Below are 19266 nucleotides of genomic sequence, written 5' to 3'. Positions count from 1 at the left end.
GGGGAGAGATAATTAGCTTTTGACAAGTAGGCAAGAGTTGGAATCAGCAAAATATTAGTTAGTTTAAAATGAGAGAGTTGTGGAATTACTCACAGCAGAATCGATCTTGGTAAGTGTTTTTTATTAAGAAATGTGTAAGAATTGAAAAAGTGGATATAATTAGATACTTTTCAAGTGTTCTGGAGTTGTTTACTATGCTTTATGGAGTGTGTATTACAAATATGAGTGCATAGATAACATATATAAATGATGACTAAGGTTTAGTTTATTAAAATTTTGCTTTTATATATGAGAAATAGATATTTTTGTTGAAATCAAAGGAAATTGCAGATGGGACATTAGTTATAATCTGCCCTGGAAATGGAATGCCATTTTTTACTGAGAGCTTAGCCGCTGTTTTTAAATTGTTCGGCTTAGACACAGGCTCTGACAAGCCGTAGGTGATAGTTCTGTGGAACTACCCTGAGACCTGATGACTAAGGAGGTGTAGACCCCACTGACTGCTGGTAGCTGTTTCCGTGGCTCAGCAGGGAAAGGTCAGCCCTGGATTGCAGGCGAGAAAGAAAAGCTCCTTCCATTACTGCCCCCCTGATTTGCCATGACCCTGGGTATGTTCTGTTCACTCTCCATTTGTGGGAATTGAAACTTCCCAGAATGAAATGGTTCCCCTTCATTACGAAGTTAATGTATTTTGCTCAGTAGAAAGTTATACATATTAAAGAATGAATAGCTTTATTTTTTTTTAAGATTTTATTTATTTAACAGAGAGAAAGAGATCACAAGTAGGCAGAGAGGCAGGCAGAGAGAGAGGGGGAATCAGGCTCCCTGCCGAGCAGAGAGCCCTACGTGGGGCTTGATCTTAGGACCCTGAGATCATGACCTGAGCTAAAGGCAGAGGCTTAACCTTAACACTGAGCCACCCAGGTGCCCCAAATGAATACCTTTAAAGGAGGTTAACCTGTTTGCTATCAGCATTGCTTTTTTTTTTTTTTTTTTTTCCCCCAGCATTGCTTTTTAAGCCAAAGGAGAACTGTTCTAGAAGTTTGGAAAAGCCTGGGCACTAGTGTATCACTTCATTGACAAGGAGATTTTTCTGTATTTTGTAGAACCTTTAAATTATGACTTGTATCAATAACTTGGAACTGTCACTTGGTCTGCTATGTTTACCCTTGATTCTGGGGGAAAAAAAAAAAAGCCTGTCTGTTTTGAGAGAATGGTTCTAACCTTAAAATACAGAAATACTCATGACAGAAAATCCAGAAGTAGTGATTAGAAAGTGAGTAAAATGGTAAAGCTGTTTTCTAGGGAAGTTCTTAGTTCACTGGTGTTAAGGAATGTCAATATGTTCCTCATTGTTCATCTTCTTTCCCCACAGTGTCCCTCCCGTGGCAGAGTGGGCTGTCCCGCAGTCATCCAGACTGAAATACAGACAGTTATTCAATAGTCATGACAAAACTATGAGTGGACACTTAACAGGTATTTACAAATGAGAATTAATTTAGTGAAATATGATTTTGATTCCAAATGCAGATTGCTTCCAGATGTTGGACCATAGATAGTCTCCAAATGCCTTTCTCTATTTGCTCTTTTTCCAAAACAGGGTTTTCATTGTCTTTCTTGTCTTGACTTCTCGTCTCCTGATAACACCACAGTTACTTTCTTCTCCAGTGCCTCAGGCTTTGAGCCGGGTGCTTCTTGGTAAATGGACATACACCCAGGGTCCTGCTGCACAGTGGACACCACTAGCATGCAAATCAGAGTGCTAGCGCAGAAACACTGCTATAAGCGCAAACTGATTCAGGTTCTGAAGTCCCGCTTTGTACGCGAACTTGAACCTGTCTGCTCACAGAGTCCGTGTTTAAGGCATTTTGTAGGCTGAAGGTAATTGGTTGGGGAGTTTTGAACCTGCCTCTGCCACTAACTAGCTTGGAGGTCAGTTTACCTACTTAGATCTTATTTCTTGTACAAGAGGTCAGAGTTAGGTTATATGAACTCTGTGGATTTAAGAAAGGAAAAAAAGATTTGGTTATCTATATCACTAGAAAGGATTTTAGGATACTATCCAGAAGTGTTTCTAATGAGGGCTGCTAAACACTTAATCAAGAATTATAAAGAAAAGTGTAATTTTTTTTTTAAATTTTATTTATTTATTTCAGAAAGAGAGATCACAAGTCGGCAGAGAGGCAGGCAGAGAGAGAGGAAGGGAAAGCAGGCTTCCCACTGAGCAGAGAGCCCCCTGCGGGGCTTGATCCCAGGACCCTGAGACCATGACCTGAGCCGAAGGCAGAGGCTTTAACCCACTGAGCCACCCAGACGCCCCGAAAAGTGTAATTTTAGTAAGGAGAATAGAGACCTCTGATCTGAACACTAAGAAGGGAAGAATTGTGACTGTCCTTTAACAAATACAGAAGGAAGGAGAAAGAGTGAGTTTTCCTGAAGTGGAAAAAGATATTTTAAATTTCTGACTCTTACTATCTTTTTTTTGTGCTATCACTTAACAATTGCAATTTTTACTTCCAAAAGAAAAGTTCATCTGTTAAAAAATATCAGGGTTGAGTGAGATTTGGGAGGGTCTGATCTAATCTTGAGCCTTATCCCTAATAAAAGGATCTCAACAGTCTTCTCAAATAAGTATATATTTATATCCAAGGGGGGCAAATTGTAATTATACACAATTTTTCTAAATGCCACACTCACTCTGCTAAAACATAGCTGTCATTTTTATACATACCGTGGGAAACCAGTCCTGCTTATACAGGCACTGAAGGTATATTCAGTAGTACAGTTTTTTTTTTTTTTAACATTTTATTTATTTGTTTGACAGAGAGAGAGAGATCACAGGCTGGCAGGCAGTGGCGGGGGGAGGGGGGAAGCAAGCTCCCCACCAAGCAGAGAGCCCGATGTGGGGCTCGATCCCAGGACCCTGGGATCATGACCTGAGCCAAAGGCAGAGGCTTAACCCACTGAGCCACCCAGGCGCCCTCAGTGGTACAGTTTTAAGTGTAATTCTACATGGTCTGTTTCACACTAATGCTTTTGTACAGACCCAAAACTATGTTATCAGTGAATCTGAGAACAGTTCTTCTAAGCATTGTTGGTGTTTGCTGTGAATTAATTAAAATAGTACTCCAATGTCACATTGATGCAGCAGTCCTCTTTCTTGGTAGGATCTTCGTTTTATGAATGAAATGCAGTGTCTTCATCCCAGAGATAATGATGCAAGGTCTTAAATATTTAGAACTTTTAATATGTGAGGTAGACAGTGAAATTTGATATATACCTGAATGAGCAGATTTTGTTCATGTTTATCTGCATACTTAACTCTCTGAGCTTGTGATATGAGCTCGTCCGCTGTAGGAAGTGAAGCTAATTTTGACCCCACTGATTACTTGGATTCATTTAGCTGATACACCTGTTGTGGGGGGGCATCCCCCCCCTCGTTCCTTCTCAACTCGATGTGTTTGCTATTTTACGCTATTAAGAGAGACAATTTTAAAAAATAGAGCCCATTCTTTAATCAAGATAATGTAATGTAATGCAGCTATGGAATTCTGACAATCCTCTCAATGCTAGCCTCTCAAAGAGGGATTTTATTAGTCTTGTATTCTGAAACAATGAATATGCTATTTAGTTATTCATATATTAATCACAAAGGCTAAAGTGTTAGGCCTTGTTTGAGATAAAGCATTAACTCTAATCATTTCTGTCTTTCCTGTGCATGCTTCCCTACACGAACCTGGGTGCCCGCAGTAGGGCTTATGAACTGGGGATTTCTATTCCCCCCCGTAATGTTTCCACAGAAGCCAGTACCCCAAAACTGATATCCCTTTATGGATGTGGCCTTCCACAGGATAGTTCTCCGTACTGGAGAGTTCAGTTTTTTGCTGTTCTGTTAGGCTCGGAGGCCGTGCTGGCCATCTCTTCTGTTGTTTCACAGCCTTGTCTTAAGACGTACAGAGTCAAGTATTAGAATTGCAGAAGACAGCTGTGGTCTTCTAGTGTGGTAGTTAACAGTCTTTTTCTATAGAGAACAAAACCATAAGCATATCAGGCTTACATTTTGTCTGCCGCAGCTACTCAGCTGTGCCATTCTAGTATAAAAGGAGCCAGGGATCATGCTCCAGTGAATGGGCATGGCAGTATTTCAAGAACACTTCACTTACAAAGCAGATAGGGGACCAGATACAGCCTGCGGGCCGTGGCTATCTACCAGTGCTGCTGCAGATCGTTCCCGCACTTAGAGAGGAAGGCACTTAACTCTGAGAGAGTGAAAGTACCTTTGTGACTGTCATATGCCATTGGGGAGCCGGAAGAGTCGGGACTGGAATCCAGGTCTCATGGCTGCCCATCCAGGCCCAGGACGAGGTCTTTTTGTTTGCTTATTATTACACTTTTTATTGTTTATTGGTAGTAGGTCAAATACTGTCTTCCTTTTATGCAGTTCGGAAGTGGAGAGAATTGTTACAAGTATCAATTAAAGCATTCACCAAAGTTTTGCTAATTCTACTTTAATGTTCCAGCATGCTAAGTGTAATATTAGAGACTGAACAAAATGGTCAGTGTACTTGCCTCATTCCAGTGTACCACAGAACTTCTAGAGCTGGGACATTAAAGAAGATTGCTTCTCAGAGACTCCCGGTACAGAGACACCGACACATGTGCAAGCACGCATGCGCGCGCGCGCACACACACACACACACACACACACATATTCGTCCAACTAGGAATGTGTACATATGTTTGCCAAAACCTAGAAGGTTCGCTGTTCATAGTAGCCTCAAACTGAAAACTATCTGAATGCCCATCAACAGAATGGATACATAGATTGTTACATGTTCACAAAATGATACACCACACAGCACTTAGGGTTCATGTCCTACAATTAGATACAGTATGTGGAACCAAATAAGCCAGACATAACAAGTGCTCTTAGAAGTTGGGCTGCACTTGGTTGGGAGGATGATTAGATCAGAAGGGAGCTGGAGCTGGGGTTCTTGCACGGCTCAGCTCGTTTAGCTGGTGAGATAGAGCCCTGCACTGGCTCCGCACTGGGCGTGGAGCCTGCCTAAGATTCTCTCTCTCCCATGCCCCTTCTACTCTGCACCTCCCCTTCTCTAAAAAAAAGAAAGGGAGCTGGTTAGGGTTTCTGGTGTACTGTTTCATAGTCTAGGTATGATTTACTTGACCATTTTCAGTTTGGAAAATTAAGCTATATGCCTGTACATGTGTAAAAATACACATGTATATGTTTATGTGTGCTTTTCTGGCCATGTTTTATATGTAAATCAAGGTTAAATTTTGTCTATAATACTAACTACCATTAATTGAGCATTTTTTATGTGTGACCACTATCTTAAGCATGTTATAGTTCCTTATTTGATGGAGCACAGACTCATAAATCTGGAAAGGACATCTGAAATGAGAAAACTAGGTCCAACGAATGAGGAAACTGCCTGCCCGAATCTCGTGGCAAGTTCTTGGGTACTTCCTGTGCTGACACATTGGGGGTGATTCTCAGAGGTCCCTAACTGCTACTGCTTGCTTTGCAAAAACACATCCACTTTTATGTTTTTTTGATGAGGTGCCACTTGAAAAATGAAATAGCTAAAAGCAAAAATTTATACTTGGCAGTCTTCCCAACAAAATTCTGACAGCTCTCCATTCCTTCGTCCATCTGTCATCCCGGGACCACAACTTGAGAGTCAGTGATGGATAGAAGACATATTTGTCTCTCCAGCACTGGTTTATTTCAACACTCAAAATTTCCCACTGTAGACTTTATCTGATATCTAAGCCCAGTTTCATGCCAGAGGTGAAGATATTTACAAGTACTTTAAGAAACGACAGGTGATTTGAAGAGCAGAGTTGGAATTCCAGGCATTTTTTATTGCTAACATAAGAAATGATTGTGATATTAGCCATTTGTGCAGCCTTGAGCAAGACCCCCTTTCTTTTTTTTTTTTTTTAAAGTCTGTAACGAGGCAGTTACAAAAATTGTCCTCTCTTAAGTCCTTCCCCCTGTAAGAGTCTCTCAGTCTTCTCCAATAGTGGTCCTGGTGGAGACAGCAGACGGTGGCAGAAGATGTGGAGTTTAGAGACGAGTTTCAGCTTTGTAAATAAAAGCCTGTTACAAATAGAGATGATAATCTGGATCAAAGGGCAGGTTCCATTTTGAAACTTTGATCTTTTACATACTCTTTTTTCATTAAACATCCATTTAACAAGAATTTATCGAGTCGATGCTGGATTTTGCAGTGTGTGTTGGTTTTTTTTTTCCCTCTTTTCATTGGGGCTTAATTTCCTTGTGAAAAAGCCCCTTGGGTACTAGCAAATATCATTTAAAGCACTGTGATTGCATGAGATTGCATAGTGCTTTATGTGCACAACACTGGGCTTCCTGGACAGTGACGATTCGCTGATTCATCTTTATATTTTTTCCTGGTTTCTGTTTAGGTCCCCAAGCAAGAACTATTCTTATGCAATCAAGTTTGCCACAGGCTCAGCTGGCTTCAATATGGTAAGGAATGTAAAGTTCCTTGGTTCGTATGAAGTGGCTTAAATTGGTATGATTTTATGGGTCTTTAGATTAATACCAGTATTTATAGGTGGGGATGTAGGAATTACGCTTAATTTTCCAGTCATCTGTGATGATTACCTCTCTTAGTCTTTCCCCTTTTTGATTTTGAAAGATACAGAATCAGAGAGATTAATGAATTCTCTAGAACTCATAACACAGTTTAAAGTAAGTCTCAACTTGTGACCAGTCCTGGTTCTCTCCTCCTCGTTCCTGATTATTTTAAGCCAGATCTCAGTAATTATATTTCATTTTCACCTGCAGATATTTTAGCTTGTATTTCCAAAAGAGATAGGGATTTTTTTTAAGAGGACCATGATACCAGTAGTCCACCAAAATTTTTTAATAGTAATTCTTAAGTTAATCAGATACTGACCAGATTCGTTAGATTGGCACCTAATTTTTTGTTGTTGACTTGTTCAAATCAGATTCTTGTTCAAATAAATCTGTATTTTGCATCAGTTGGTTGACACATCTTTTAAGTGTTCTGTAAACTCCCCCTTGTTCTCTAATCCCCATGAAAAAGAAAAACCTAGATTGTTTATCCTGTAGTTTTTTCTAGTCTATCTTTTGGTGGTTGGGTTCATTTATTCCTGTGTTTCCTGGAGATTGGTAATCGGATCTAGAGCAGAGTTTCTCCTCTTCAACACGACGGACCCTTTGGGCCTGATAATTTTTTGTTGTGAGGGGCTGTCCTGTGTATTGTTGTGGGGGGCCGTCCTGTGTATTGCAAGCTGTTCGGTAGCATCTTTGGCCTCCACCTGTTAGATGCCAGGAACATGACCCCTACCCCCGTTTTGACAGTCTTCGATGTCTCCATGTGTTGACAAATGTCCCTTGGGGGACAAAATCATCCCACTCATGAGAACGACTCATCAGATTCAAGTTTGATTTTTTTTTTGGCAAGACTGTATCAGGGATATTACAGTGTACTTTCATCAGAAGGCACATAAATGTCTATTTTGCAATGACTTTTTTTTCTTTCTTTCAGAGAGAGAGAGAGAGGAAATGAGGGTGAGGGAGGGACAGAAGGAGAGAGGGAATCTTAAGCGGGCTCCGTACACAGCACAGAGCCCAGTGTGCAGCTCGATCTCACAACCCTGAGATCATGACCTGAGCTGAAATCAGTAGTGAGATGCTTTACTGACTGAGCCACCCAGGTACCCCTATTTTGTAAGGATTTTTAATAGGTTTTGATTACTTTAATTAAGTGATTCGAGGTTCATGATTTTGCCATAGGGCCCATTGATACGGTTGCTCCATAAATCAGTCCCTTCACCCATCCTGGTCCCTTCTGCTCTGTATTAAGGGGTCTTCCTTTGAAATAGAATAATGATAATAGACCAAGTAATAAACATAATATTTTAATATTATTACCAGTTACATATTTATGTAAATATATTTATAAATATAAAGTTATATTTATATATAATATTTATATCATAAATACCAGTTAATATGACACATCCAGATCTCTCTAAGTTTGAGTATGTACCAGAATCCTAGGACCCTCTGAAATGTAAACCTGAGAGCTAACGTTTGTGGAGGTTGATTGGTAGTTCATTAGGTGTTCTCATGACACTAGAGTATATTGAAATGCTTAAGTATCTCATTTATAAGCTGCCCTCTTTGGAAAAAATACTTGAGTCTTCTCTTGCTAGAATGTTATTATATTCCCTTTCTATACAATAAAAAGATGTTTTAATGAAGTGTTTACAGCCATTATTTAGACAAGATTGGGGGGGGGGCAATCCCACCTGCTTTCTAATTATATTTGCCCGCGAGTGGCTGTAGTGGGGGATGGGAAGGAGGAGAAGATGAGGAAGAGCAGGCAGGAGTCTGGCATCTGGAAATACAAAGCTCGAGGGACAGAAAAGAGATCATTGGTTGCCAGGGTCCGTGCGCAAGACAAAGGGCTAAGAAATGCAGGAGAAGTTTGCCTGGTAATGGAACCGTTCTGTATATCGGGATACACAATGGAATCAGTCAGAACTTGTAGAACTATACTCTAGAAGGGGCAAATGTCACTGCACGGCCATTATACCTTATAACAAAAACTGGCTTATGCCACTCAAGGCAATTTCAGATTTCAGAGGAATTTCTTGATTTAGGGTGTCAGCAAAGCCAGGTTCCCAATGTCGTATCTGAACGGTTGGCGTGCTGGTGGACATCTTGGTTGTCTCGCATCCTCTTTTGGCGCCCAGAAGTGATTAAAGTAAAATCCCGTTCTTAGATTCGCTGGAAAAATCTGTTTACTCTCACTAGCCACTAGGGCAAGCTGATTATGAGGAATGGTAGCCATTGAATCTGGCGACTAAGGAGCAGCAAACATCTTGACTCTGGCTGAAAGCCGTGAAGAGCCGCCCTTGGAGGTCTAGATCAGCCGTTGGCCAGCGAATCTAAAGGAGTAGAACTTGGCCTGCACCTGTGTTTGTAAATGAAGTTTTACACCCATTTATTTATGTATCTGTGGCTGCCTTCCTGCCAAAGGGGCACAATTCAGTGTGAATAGAGACCATGTCTTGTGAAACTTTGATGTTTACTCTCTGACCCACTAGTTTGCCGAGCATAGTGTTTAAAGACACATAGAATGTGAGTATGATACGTTTTAAATGGGCTGGCAAGGCTTGAGAAGAGGATAATTATAATCATAGTTAACATTTGCTGAGTGCTGGACACCATCCCAACGATTTGGATTGTCTCATTTTATCTTTGCAGCAGTACTACGAAATAGGTACTATTTTTATAAACCGAGGCACAGAGAGACTCAACTGGCCTAGAGTCAGAATAAGGAAACAGAACATCTCAATCACTTGTAAATAGTAACACACATGCATTTTCATGAAACTAGGATATGGTTATCTTTTGGTTGAATAGGAATCTCTCTGACATTGATCAAGATGGAAAACTCACAGCAGAAGAGTTCATTTTGGCCATGCACCTCATCGATGTCGCTATGTCTGGCCAACCACTGCCACCTGTCCTGCCTCCGGAGTACATTCCACCTTCCTTTAGGTAAGGAACACTTGGCTCTTACAAGAAATTGTGTATCTGGTCTGTGAGTTTCAGACTGGGCTTTGTTGGCAGTGTCTCTTTTAGTCATTTTTATTCCTGGCAAGGAAGTGAAATATCCATGAATTCAAGAAAATGTTCTTATCTAGGTCCTGTGTTAATCTTGGATGTGTTCTGTTCTTTAAAGTACCTATAGTCTATTAGTGAAACATCAAAAAGTTGTCAATTTTTGTACCAATCTATCTAGTCAACGTTTACCAAAAATTTTAGCAGTTAAAGTGAAACCGTATTAACCCATACATAGAAACTAAGGCAGGGAGAGTCTGCCTGTGAATTCTACACATTGGTTAAGTAACAAAATACGGGCGGTGTAGAAATTACAATCAGGAAGATAATTAAAGCAAATTATCCTGGTCCGAAACACAGCTTCAGTGGAGTTGTCAAGAGAGTAGACCAAAGTCCAGTTGGGAGGAATGTGCAGTGACTCATATCCTCTGCCTTGGTACACCACACACACCTCCCTTCCCAGACGACGGCTCATGGCTTTGACTTTAAAAGACAAGTATGAAATCTTAAACACAGAGAACAGAGAAAGAAAGACAAATAGGAATTTCTGTCCTGATGCCACGCTGGGTGGGGGTAGATCCCCATAAAGGTAAGAGAAACGGTGCCATGGCTGTCGGCGCGTGCATGAAGCGAGCCGAGAAATCTGGCTGTCGGAAGACACCGTAGCTGGACACTTTGTCCGCAGAGTCTGACAGACACGCGGGTCACTCACTGCAAGAGACTCAAGACTGGAGGCTGATAAAAAAGCATTAACGAAAAGGTAGATTGCTTTAAAAGAGGAAGGTTAGTGGTTTAAGGGGGAACGAACCAGTAAACGAAATGATTTGTTTTAGGGACTGTAAAGTATACTGTGTCTTCCCTTGTGGATTTAATGTTCCATAAAAGGGTAGTGATATCCACAGTGAGCACTTGACCGTGACCCAGGCACTGTTCTAGACCACATGGTGGTTATTCAGTAGTTCAGTCCTCTGGAATTGCCCTGATTTTGCTGATGGCTCTAGACATTTGAGCAAGCTGGGTGCTCTAGGGTCTGATGATACTCACATGGTCATTTTTTAAGAACTCTTTGTAAGTGAGGGGGACCAAATCTTTATCTTTTCCTCACTGTGAGTGAAATTTACTCCATGATGTGGCGTACTCCTCAACAGTTCTTTTCCATGATTTGCTCAGTTTTACCTGGACCGCCTTCTGTGACTCTGTTTTTTTCTCTTCTTTTACGCCATTGCAGACGAGTTCGATCTGGCAGCGGTGTATCTGTCATCAGCTCAACGGCAGCAGATCAGAGGTTACCCGAGGAGCCAGTTTTAGAAGATGAACAGCAGCAACTAGAAAAGAAATTACCTGGTAAGGCTGTCTTTATATCATTTTAGAGATGTGCTACCTCTGAGGCAACAGTGGAGGTAAAAATACATTTAGCTTCTGACATTCTTGCTGTGTTCCTCTAGGTCACCTTAGTCCGAAAGCAGATGCTCTTGATATGCTTTTGGATTTGAATGTATGTAGAGAAAATAAGAACATTATGTACTTGGCTAATGCATCCTTGTTTGTTTATTTATTTATTTATTTTAAGATTTTATTTATTTATTTGGCAGAGAGATACAGTGAGAGAGGGAGCACAAGCAGGGGGAATGGGAGAGGGAGAAGCAGGTTTCCCACCAAGCAGGGAGCCTGATGCGGGGCTTGATCCCAGGACCGTGGAATCATGACCTGAGATGAAGGCAGACGCTTAACGACTGAGCCACCCAGGCGCCCTCCCTTGTTCTAACTTTTAAATTAAAATCTGATTATTTACCACTAAACAAAAATTTCATAAATGTTATTTATAAAACTCTCAAAATTGGTACACCTTTATGGCGCTTGCTCGGTACGAGCAGTATAGAAATAGCATGTGAAATTGCCTGCTGTTATTTTCTCCTATTGTTATAAGAGAATTGGAAACTCCATAATGACAGAAAGCTATTTTAAATTTAATATGAACCTATTTTTAAAAATCCTCATTTATAATAATAAACCTATCACACTATTAAAATGTGCTAAGGTGGCTATGAATTATTAATGAGGAAATGATAATTGATACTAAGAAGCAAGTGAAATTTATTATGGGAGTCTCTTTATATTAAATACTTTGTCAGTGTCATATAGCTGCATTTAAAGTGCTCAGTGGTTAATTGACCTGCTCAGGACACTAGCTCTTCCAGTTTCCTCTTTCAACTAAATTAGTTTTTGTTCACTGGTAAACTTCTTATTGAAAATGTCTTTGGGGGCACCTGGGTGGCTCAGTTGGTTAAGAATCTGCCTTCAGCTCAGGTCATGATCTCGGAGTCCTGGGATCGAGCCCTGCGATGGGTTCCCTGATTAGCAGAGTCTGCTTCTCCTTCTCCACACCTCCTGCTGCTTGTGCCCCCTCTCTCTCCATCTTAAATAAATAAAATCTTGAAGGAAAGAGGGAAATGTCCTTGGTGGCTCAGTTGGTTGAGCTCCCAACTCTGGGTTTTGGCTCAGGTCGTGATCTCATGGGTCATGGGACTGAACCTGTTCTCAGTGGGGAGTTTGCGTGAGATTCTCTCCCTCTGTCCCACCTATTGCTTGCATTCTCTCTTTCTCTCCCTCAAAAACAATCTTTAAAGAAAATTTTCTTTATGCAAAGCTATGTGTTGAGTATAGTGAAAAATTTAAATATTAAAAACGTGGCCCATACCCTCTAGAAGGTTACAATATGATTGAGGATTTAGGGCATCTATATAAACAATCATCAAAGCAGTATATAAGTGCAGTGAATCCCCAAGGACAGATTTACAGATGCAGAGTTTACTTAATAGATCTTAATAGATCTTAGTAGATCTCTGTGGGGGAGGTCATAGTTGTTTTGAGACTGAAGATGAAATAGAGTCATACAAGTGGAACGGAATAACATTTCGGGATGATAATAATGGGAATGAATGGGAATGAAGTCTCAGAGGCAAATAAGGACAGGAATTCTTTGAATTTGTGATTTTCTTTTCCTCTTGGTCGTAGACATTCATGTAGAGTTCTGAACAGGAAGTGATGTCAGCAGAGATTTTTGTTCATTCATTCCTTCTTTCAGTGGCCTTGTATTATTTGCCGTTTATGGAGCAGAAATGGGGCCAGATATGTGTAGGGACTTTCAGGTATTTTTAAATTGAGGTAAAATTCATATAACAGGAAATTGATCATTTAAAACATACACAATTCATTGGCTTAGTTTGGGCTGCCATAATAAAATACAGTAGTCTGGGTGGCTTGAATAGCAGAAATGAATTTCTCACACTTCTGGAGTCCGTTAAGTCTGAGATCGAGGGCCATCCAGTTTGATTCCTGGTGAGGCTCTCTTTCTGGCACGCAGATGGCGGCCGCCTTTTATGTCCTCCTATCCCTTTTCCTTGGTGTGTGTACATGGGGAGAGAAAAGTAGAGCTATTTCTCTCTTCCTCTTTCTGATATATGTCCACAATGTAGCATGTATCATTACATTATTCCTTTCTGTACTTGAGGGGGCTTTCAGTTTTAAGGTGGGACGGATGCTGCCTCTTCTACGGTCACTAAAGGAGCAAGAACAAGAAAACCAGAATTCACTTGCTGGGTTTGATCTCTAATCCATGACGGTAACGTGTGAAGAACGTCTTTCTAAAGCAGTGAAGGTCAAGCTGAGAGTGTGGGGAGAAGCCAAGAAAGGATGCTCACAGCTACAGATCTCAAGACAACGGGTGAAGTGACAGTTCTTGAAATAGAGAACAGTGGGAATGGTGTGCGGCGCAGGAGGGCGATGAGAGCTTCTCTTGTCTGGGGTTGGTTCCAAGGAGAAGCATGTGAGACAAACACGAAATTGAATAGATACTGCTGAAAACATAAGGGACATGGAGGTTGGGATTTTTTTAAAAATATATTTTATTTATTTACTTACTTATTTTGAGAGGGAGAGAATGTGCTTGCATGCGGGGGTGCATGTGTGAGCTGGGGGGTCAGGTGAGTGGTGCAGAGGGAGAGAGACAATCTCAAGGAGACTCAAACGCTGAGCGTGGAGCCTGAGACAGGTCTTGACCCCATGACCCTGAGATCTTGACCTGAGCCGAAATCAAGAGTTGGACGCTCAAGGGACCATGTCACCCAGGGGCCCCAGGACTTTTTTTTTCACTTTTAGAAGGAAAATAAAATGGTTGTAAACAGTATGCTAGCAAGGATTAGAGAAAAAAATGATTGGCTGGCAAGTAAGGCTAAAATTCGTAATTGGTGTTCTCAAAGGAAACTGAATAATGGATTAGAAAAAATTTACTGCATGTGACCCCATACTGATGAGGACACAGTTAGATCTTCATTATGAAACACGGGATACTCACCCTCTACCTCTCCTTTCAGAAATCATCTTATTTGTTAAAATAGAAGACACACCGCACAGTTACCAACTAAGAGGAGAGAGGGAGGGAGGAGGAGAGGGGGGTCAGTTGCTCAATCAAGGTGATGGCGAAGGGAAAGCGTAGAGTAACAGGGAGGGAAGGAGGTTGGTGGTGGTGCAGAGTGGCTGTTTTAGAAAGATCCTAAGTGGGGGAGGGGAGAGTATGTTAGCAAAGAATTCAGGATTTTTTTAAAACTGAGCTAAAATTGGTATATAGTAGTAGTTTCAGGTGTACAGTGTAATTTAATATTACGCACACTATAAAGTGATCACTACAGTTAAATCTAGTGTCACCATCTGTCACCATACAGTTGACCGCCTTCACCCTCTCCGCCTACCCTCAAACTCCCTTTCCCTCTGATAACCTCCATTCTATTTCCATATCTGAGTTTTGTTTTTTAGATTTCATACGTAAGTGAAATCATGGGGTATATGTCTTTGTTTGTTAGACTTAAACTTTACTTAGCATAATACCCTCAAGGTCCATCCATATTGTCACAGATGGCCAAGATGTCCTTCTTTTTGATGGCTGAGTAATAAGGCATGTATGTATGTACCACATCTGCTTTATCCAGCCAGCCATCGAGTCACACTTAGGTTGTTTCCATCTCTTGGCTGCTGTGAACAGTGCTATATTGGTATCTTTTCGAATTAATAGGTTTATTTTCTTCGGGTAAATATCCAGAAGTAGAATAGGTGGTAGGTGGGTCGTATGGCAGTTTTTGTTTGTTTGTTTAATTTTTCAAGGGGCTTCTACACTGTTTTTCTGTGGGGGCTGCATCAGTTCACATTCCTAACTGTGGGAGGGTACCCTTTTCTCCGTAGTCGCTCCATCACTTATTATTTCTTAATCTTTCTGGTGATAATCATTCTGACAGGTGTGAAATGACATCTCATCGTGGTCTTGATTTGCATTTGCCTGATGATGAGTAAGCGCATCTTTTCGCGTGCCTGTGGGCCATCTGTGTGGCCTCTTTGCAAAACTGTCTATTCAGATCCTCTGCCCATTTATTTGTTTGTTTTTACAATTTATTTAAGTAATCTCTCATTCAGTGTGGGGCTCGAACTCATGACCCATAGATCAAGAATCACGTGATTCTCTGAGCCAGCTGGGCACCCCAACCTCTGCCTATTTTTATTTTTATTTTTTTTTAAATTAAAAAAAATTTTTTTTAAAGATTTTATTTATTTATTTGACAGACAGAGATCACAAGTAGGCAGAGAGGCAGGCAGAGAGAGAGGAAGGGAAGCAGGCTGCCTGCTGAGCAGAGAGCCCGATGCGGGGCTCGATCCCAGGACCCTGAGATCCTGACCCGGGCCGAAAGCAGAGGTTTTAACCCACTGAGCCACCCAGGCGCCCCCTCTGCCTATTTTTAAATAGGATTGTTTCTTGTTGACTTGTATGAGGTTTTTTTAAAATTTATTTTGGATATTAGCCTGCTTTCAGATACATGATTTGCACATTTCTTCTCCCATTCAAAAGGTTGCCTTTTCATTTGGTTGACAGTTTCCTTCGCTGTGCACAAGCTTTATAGTTTGATGTAACCCTGCGTGTTTGTTTTTACATTCACTGTTACTGCCTTTGGAGTCCATTCCAAAAAGCAGTGTTCCATGAGCACTATCAGTGAGTTCACTGCCTATGTTTTCTTCCAGGAGTTTTTTTTTTTTTTTTTTTTAAGATTTTATTTATTTATTTGACAGACATAGATCCCAAGTAGGCAGAGAGGCAGGCAGAGAGAGAGGAGGAAGCAGGCTCTCCAAGGAGCAGAGAGCCCGATGCGGGGCTCGATCCTAGGATCCTGGGATCATGACCTGAGCCGAAGGCAGAGGCTTTAACCCACTGAGCCACCCAGGCGCCCCCTTCCAGGAGTTTTATGGTTTAGGTCTAACATTCACATCTGTAATCTGTTTTGAGCTCATTTTTGTGTCTGGTGTGAGAAGAAAGTGGTCTAGTGTCATTCTTTTGCATGTGGTAGGTGTCAGCACCCTTTATTGGCAAAGACTTTTCTTCCCACATTGTATATTCATTTTTGCCTTGTTTGTTGTAAATTAATTGACCATTTAAGCATGGGTTTGTTTCTGGGCTGTCTGTTCGGATCCATTGATCTGTATCTGCTTTTGTGCCAATGATACTGTTTTGATTACTGTAGCTTTGCAGCATAGTTTGAAATCAGGGAGCGTGGTAGCTCTAGGTTTGTTCTCCTTTCTTTCAAGACTGCTTTGGCTATTTGTGGTCCTTTGTGGTTCCATATAAATTTTAGAATTATTTTAGTCCTGTGAAAAGTGCCACCGGAATGATAGGAACTGCCCTGAATTTATAGCTTGCTTTGGTTAGTGAGGACATGTTAACAATATTAATTCTTCCAGTCCATTCTGATTATGGAAAACTTTTCCGTTTAATTGTGTCTTCAGTTTCTTTCGTCAGCGTCTTGCAGTTTCCATTGTGCAGGTCTTTCCCCATACTTCTTTAAATTTATTCCTAGGTGTTCTTTGTGATGCCACTGTAAGTGGGATTGGTTTCTTAATTTCTCCTTCCAATAGTTCGTTATGAATGTCTAGAAATGCAACCAGTTTCTCTATATTGATTTTGTATCCTGCAGTTTTACTGAATTATTTGTTCTAGGAGTTTCCTGGTGTCAAGAAAACAAAAGCTTGTTGGCGTTGTAGGGCTCCTCCGGGAGGCACAGGCAGGGCGGAAGGCTCAGGGGGCTCTGGTTGGCGTTTGCACTACACCTTTCGGATGCGCCTCAATTTTCCTTTGAAAACAGTATGTTGCAAATCGTGACTTCTGGGCGTTTTCGTGTTTCTCGTTTGCAAGTAACCTTCGAAGATAAGAAGCGTGAGAATTTCGAACGTGGCAATCTGGAGCTGGAGAAGCGCAGACAGGCGCTCTTGGAGCAGCAGCGCAAGGAGCAGGAGCGCCTGGCCCAGCTGGAGCGCGCGGAGCAGGAGCGCAAAGAGCGCGAGCGCCAGGAGCAGGAGCGCAAGCGGCAGCTGGAGCTGGAGAAGCAGCTGGAAAAGCAGCGGGAACTAGAACGTCAGAGAGAGGAGGAGAGGAGGAAAGAAATCGAGAGACGAGAGGTGAGCCGCCCCGGAGCCCACAATGAGCGCACGTGTTCTTGCTCCCCTTCTTCCTTAATTAGTCACGTAATTGATTAATGCCGTCCAGAGCATTTTCCTTATCCCAAAAAGAAATTCCTTCCCCATGTGGCAGTCACTCCCCATTCCCCTCTCCTCCTGGCCCCCGGCAGCCACGAATTTCCTTCCTGTCTCTGTGGGTTTGCTCCTGATGGACATTTCGCAGACATGGAATCACACACTATGTGACTTTTGTGTCTCGTTTCCACCCAGCATGTTTTCGAGTCCCAAGCTGTAGCAGGAGTCAGTACGTTGTTCCTTCTTACGACCGAGTAATATTCCATCACACAGATGGATCGCGTTGTATTATCCATTCACCAGCTGATGGCCGTTCGACTTGTTTTCGGCTTTGTTGACTAATACGAATGATGTTGCTGAGAACATTCACGGTCAAGCTTCGGATAATCCAGTCTCGTAACCGCTGATGTTAGTTAAGAATTTCTCAGACTTTCTTTCTCTACATGTACATGTGTATGTAGAAATATTAAAGGTTATATGGTGGAAATGTTGGGGGTTCGCTGTAGTTTTTTTTTAACCCCTATAATGGGATCATACTAATGATTTGTGCCCCCCCTTTTTTTCTACTTTAGAAATATAGGTATAGGAAATCAGTATATTTGATGGAAGACCTCATAAATTTGGGGCCATACCTGGATAGGAGCTAAGCCAATCTTTCCTCTGAATTTCCAGTTTTAGAATATTGCTGCAGAAGTGCTGTCGTGATTCTTTTGTGTGAATGAAATCTGTCTTACATATGGGAGATTTTTCTTTATGCAAACACAGTACTTTGGTTTCATCTCCTGTTGCTTCAGATAACTTAGAGCGGTAAGCCTTATTCAGGGAGACACGCACAGATACTAATACTGTTTCAATTTCCCGAATGGATAGCCCAAAGGTAGGCCAGTTTTCCTTTCTCAGTGTTTTGCTTTGTTTCGTATTTTTAAGACACTTCAGTGTATTTATTCAGAATTACTTAATGGTTGTTTACCATGTGCCAGGCATCGATAGTCCCCAGAGTAGTTGTAGAAAAGTACTTCAGTGTCCTCAGGCCCAAAGGGTCGTTGGAGGACAGGTATATAAGAAGCAGTAACAGTGGGGCGCCTGGGTGGCTCAGTGGGTTAAAGCCTCTGCCTTCGGCTCAGGTCATGATCTCAGGGTCCTGGGATCGAGCCCCGCATCGGGCTCTCTGCTCAGCGGGGAGCCTGCTTCCCCCTCTCTCTCTGCCTGCCTCTCTGCCTACTTGTGATCTCTGTCAAATAAATAAATAGAATCTTTAAAAAAAAAAAAAAGAAGAAGCAGTAACAATGAATAGTGACAGTCACAGGTGTATGGCTCAGTCGGTTAAGCATCTGCCCTAGGCTCAGGTAATGATCTCAGGGTCCTGGGTTTGAGCCCCGAGGCTGGGAACCTGCTCTTCTCGCTCTGTCCTCTGCTCCTCCCCCTGCTCTTGCTCGCTGTCTCTCAAAAAAAAAAAAAAAAAAAAATCTTTAATAAAAAAGAAAAAAAGAGTGCCAGGTGCTCTGGGCGTGTTTACCTAGCGGCCATCAGCATCCGCTTTAAAGAGAGCAGTCATTGCCGCAGAAATTATGGAAGCTTCTGTGGTAAAAAGAAAATGGACGATTATGGGGATAGGGGATCAATAAATTTTAAAACTTGAGATAAATAATTTCTCATTCGATAAAAGTAAGTTTTTGTTTTGGGGGTTATTTTTTGTTTTGTTTTTTGTTCTAGGGGTTTTAGTGTGACTTTATTAGACTAAAGATATTTTTTTCTTCTCTTTATGAGTCAGTGAATGAGGAAGAACAGTTTTTTATTACTTCAGACATTCTTAAAGGCATAAATAATCGAATTCCAATGATGACATGAATCCTGCCTGTCCTCATCTAACTATAATAGCTTTTCTAAATATTCTCTTTTTGCTAGAGAAGGAATACTGTATTTGTGTAAATTTGGTTTTCCTCTTTTGTAATAGAAGTTTTTGCAATGTGTAACATTTTATCCCTAAATGAAAAGACTTCCTGGATGTCACATTTACTAAGAGACACTGTATCATGTCAGGACTAAAA

At 41.4% G+C, this 19266-nt stretch overlaps 1 protein-coding gene across 4 annotated transcripts in view; it reads left to right on the top strand.

The window, feature by feature from the left end:
- ITSN1 (intersectin 1) overlaps positions 1-19266 on the top strand; it is a 209666-nt gene that overhangs the window by 94048 nt on the left and 96352 nt on the right. For all 4 annotated transcript variants that reach the window (XR_013966609.1, XM_080799703.1, XM_080799704.1 and 1 more), the window contains exons 8-12: positions 1376-1476; positions 6454-6517; positions 9452-9589; positions 10881-10996; positions 16881-17143. Coding sequence is in view for 3 of the 4 variants with exons in the window: in XM_080799703.1 (XP_080655829.1) it covers positions 1376-1476; positions 6454-6517; positions 9452-9589; positions 10881-10996; positions 16881-17143 (682 nt within the window). In the remaining variant the exon portion in view is untranslated. The remainder of the gene's footprint in view (positions 1-1375; positions 1477-6453; positions 6518-9451; positions 9590-10880; positions 10997-16880; positions 17144-19266) is intronic.

Source organism: Martes martes (assembly GCF_963455335.1).
Source record: "Martes martes genome assembly, chromosome: 1".
Taxonomy (NCBI): Eukaryota; Metazoa; Chordata; class Mammalia; order Carnivora; family Mustelidae; genus Martes; species Martes martes.
This window is presented reverse-complemented; position numbering and strand designations above follow the sequence as displayed.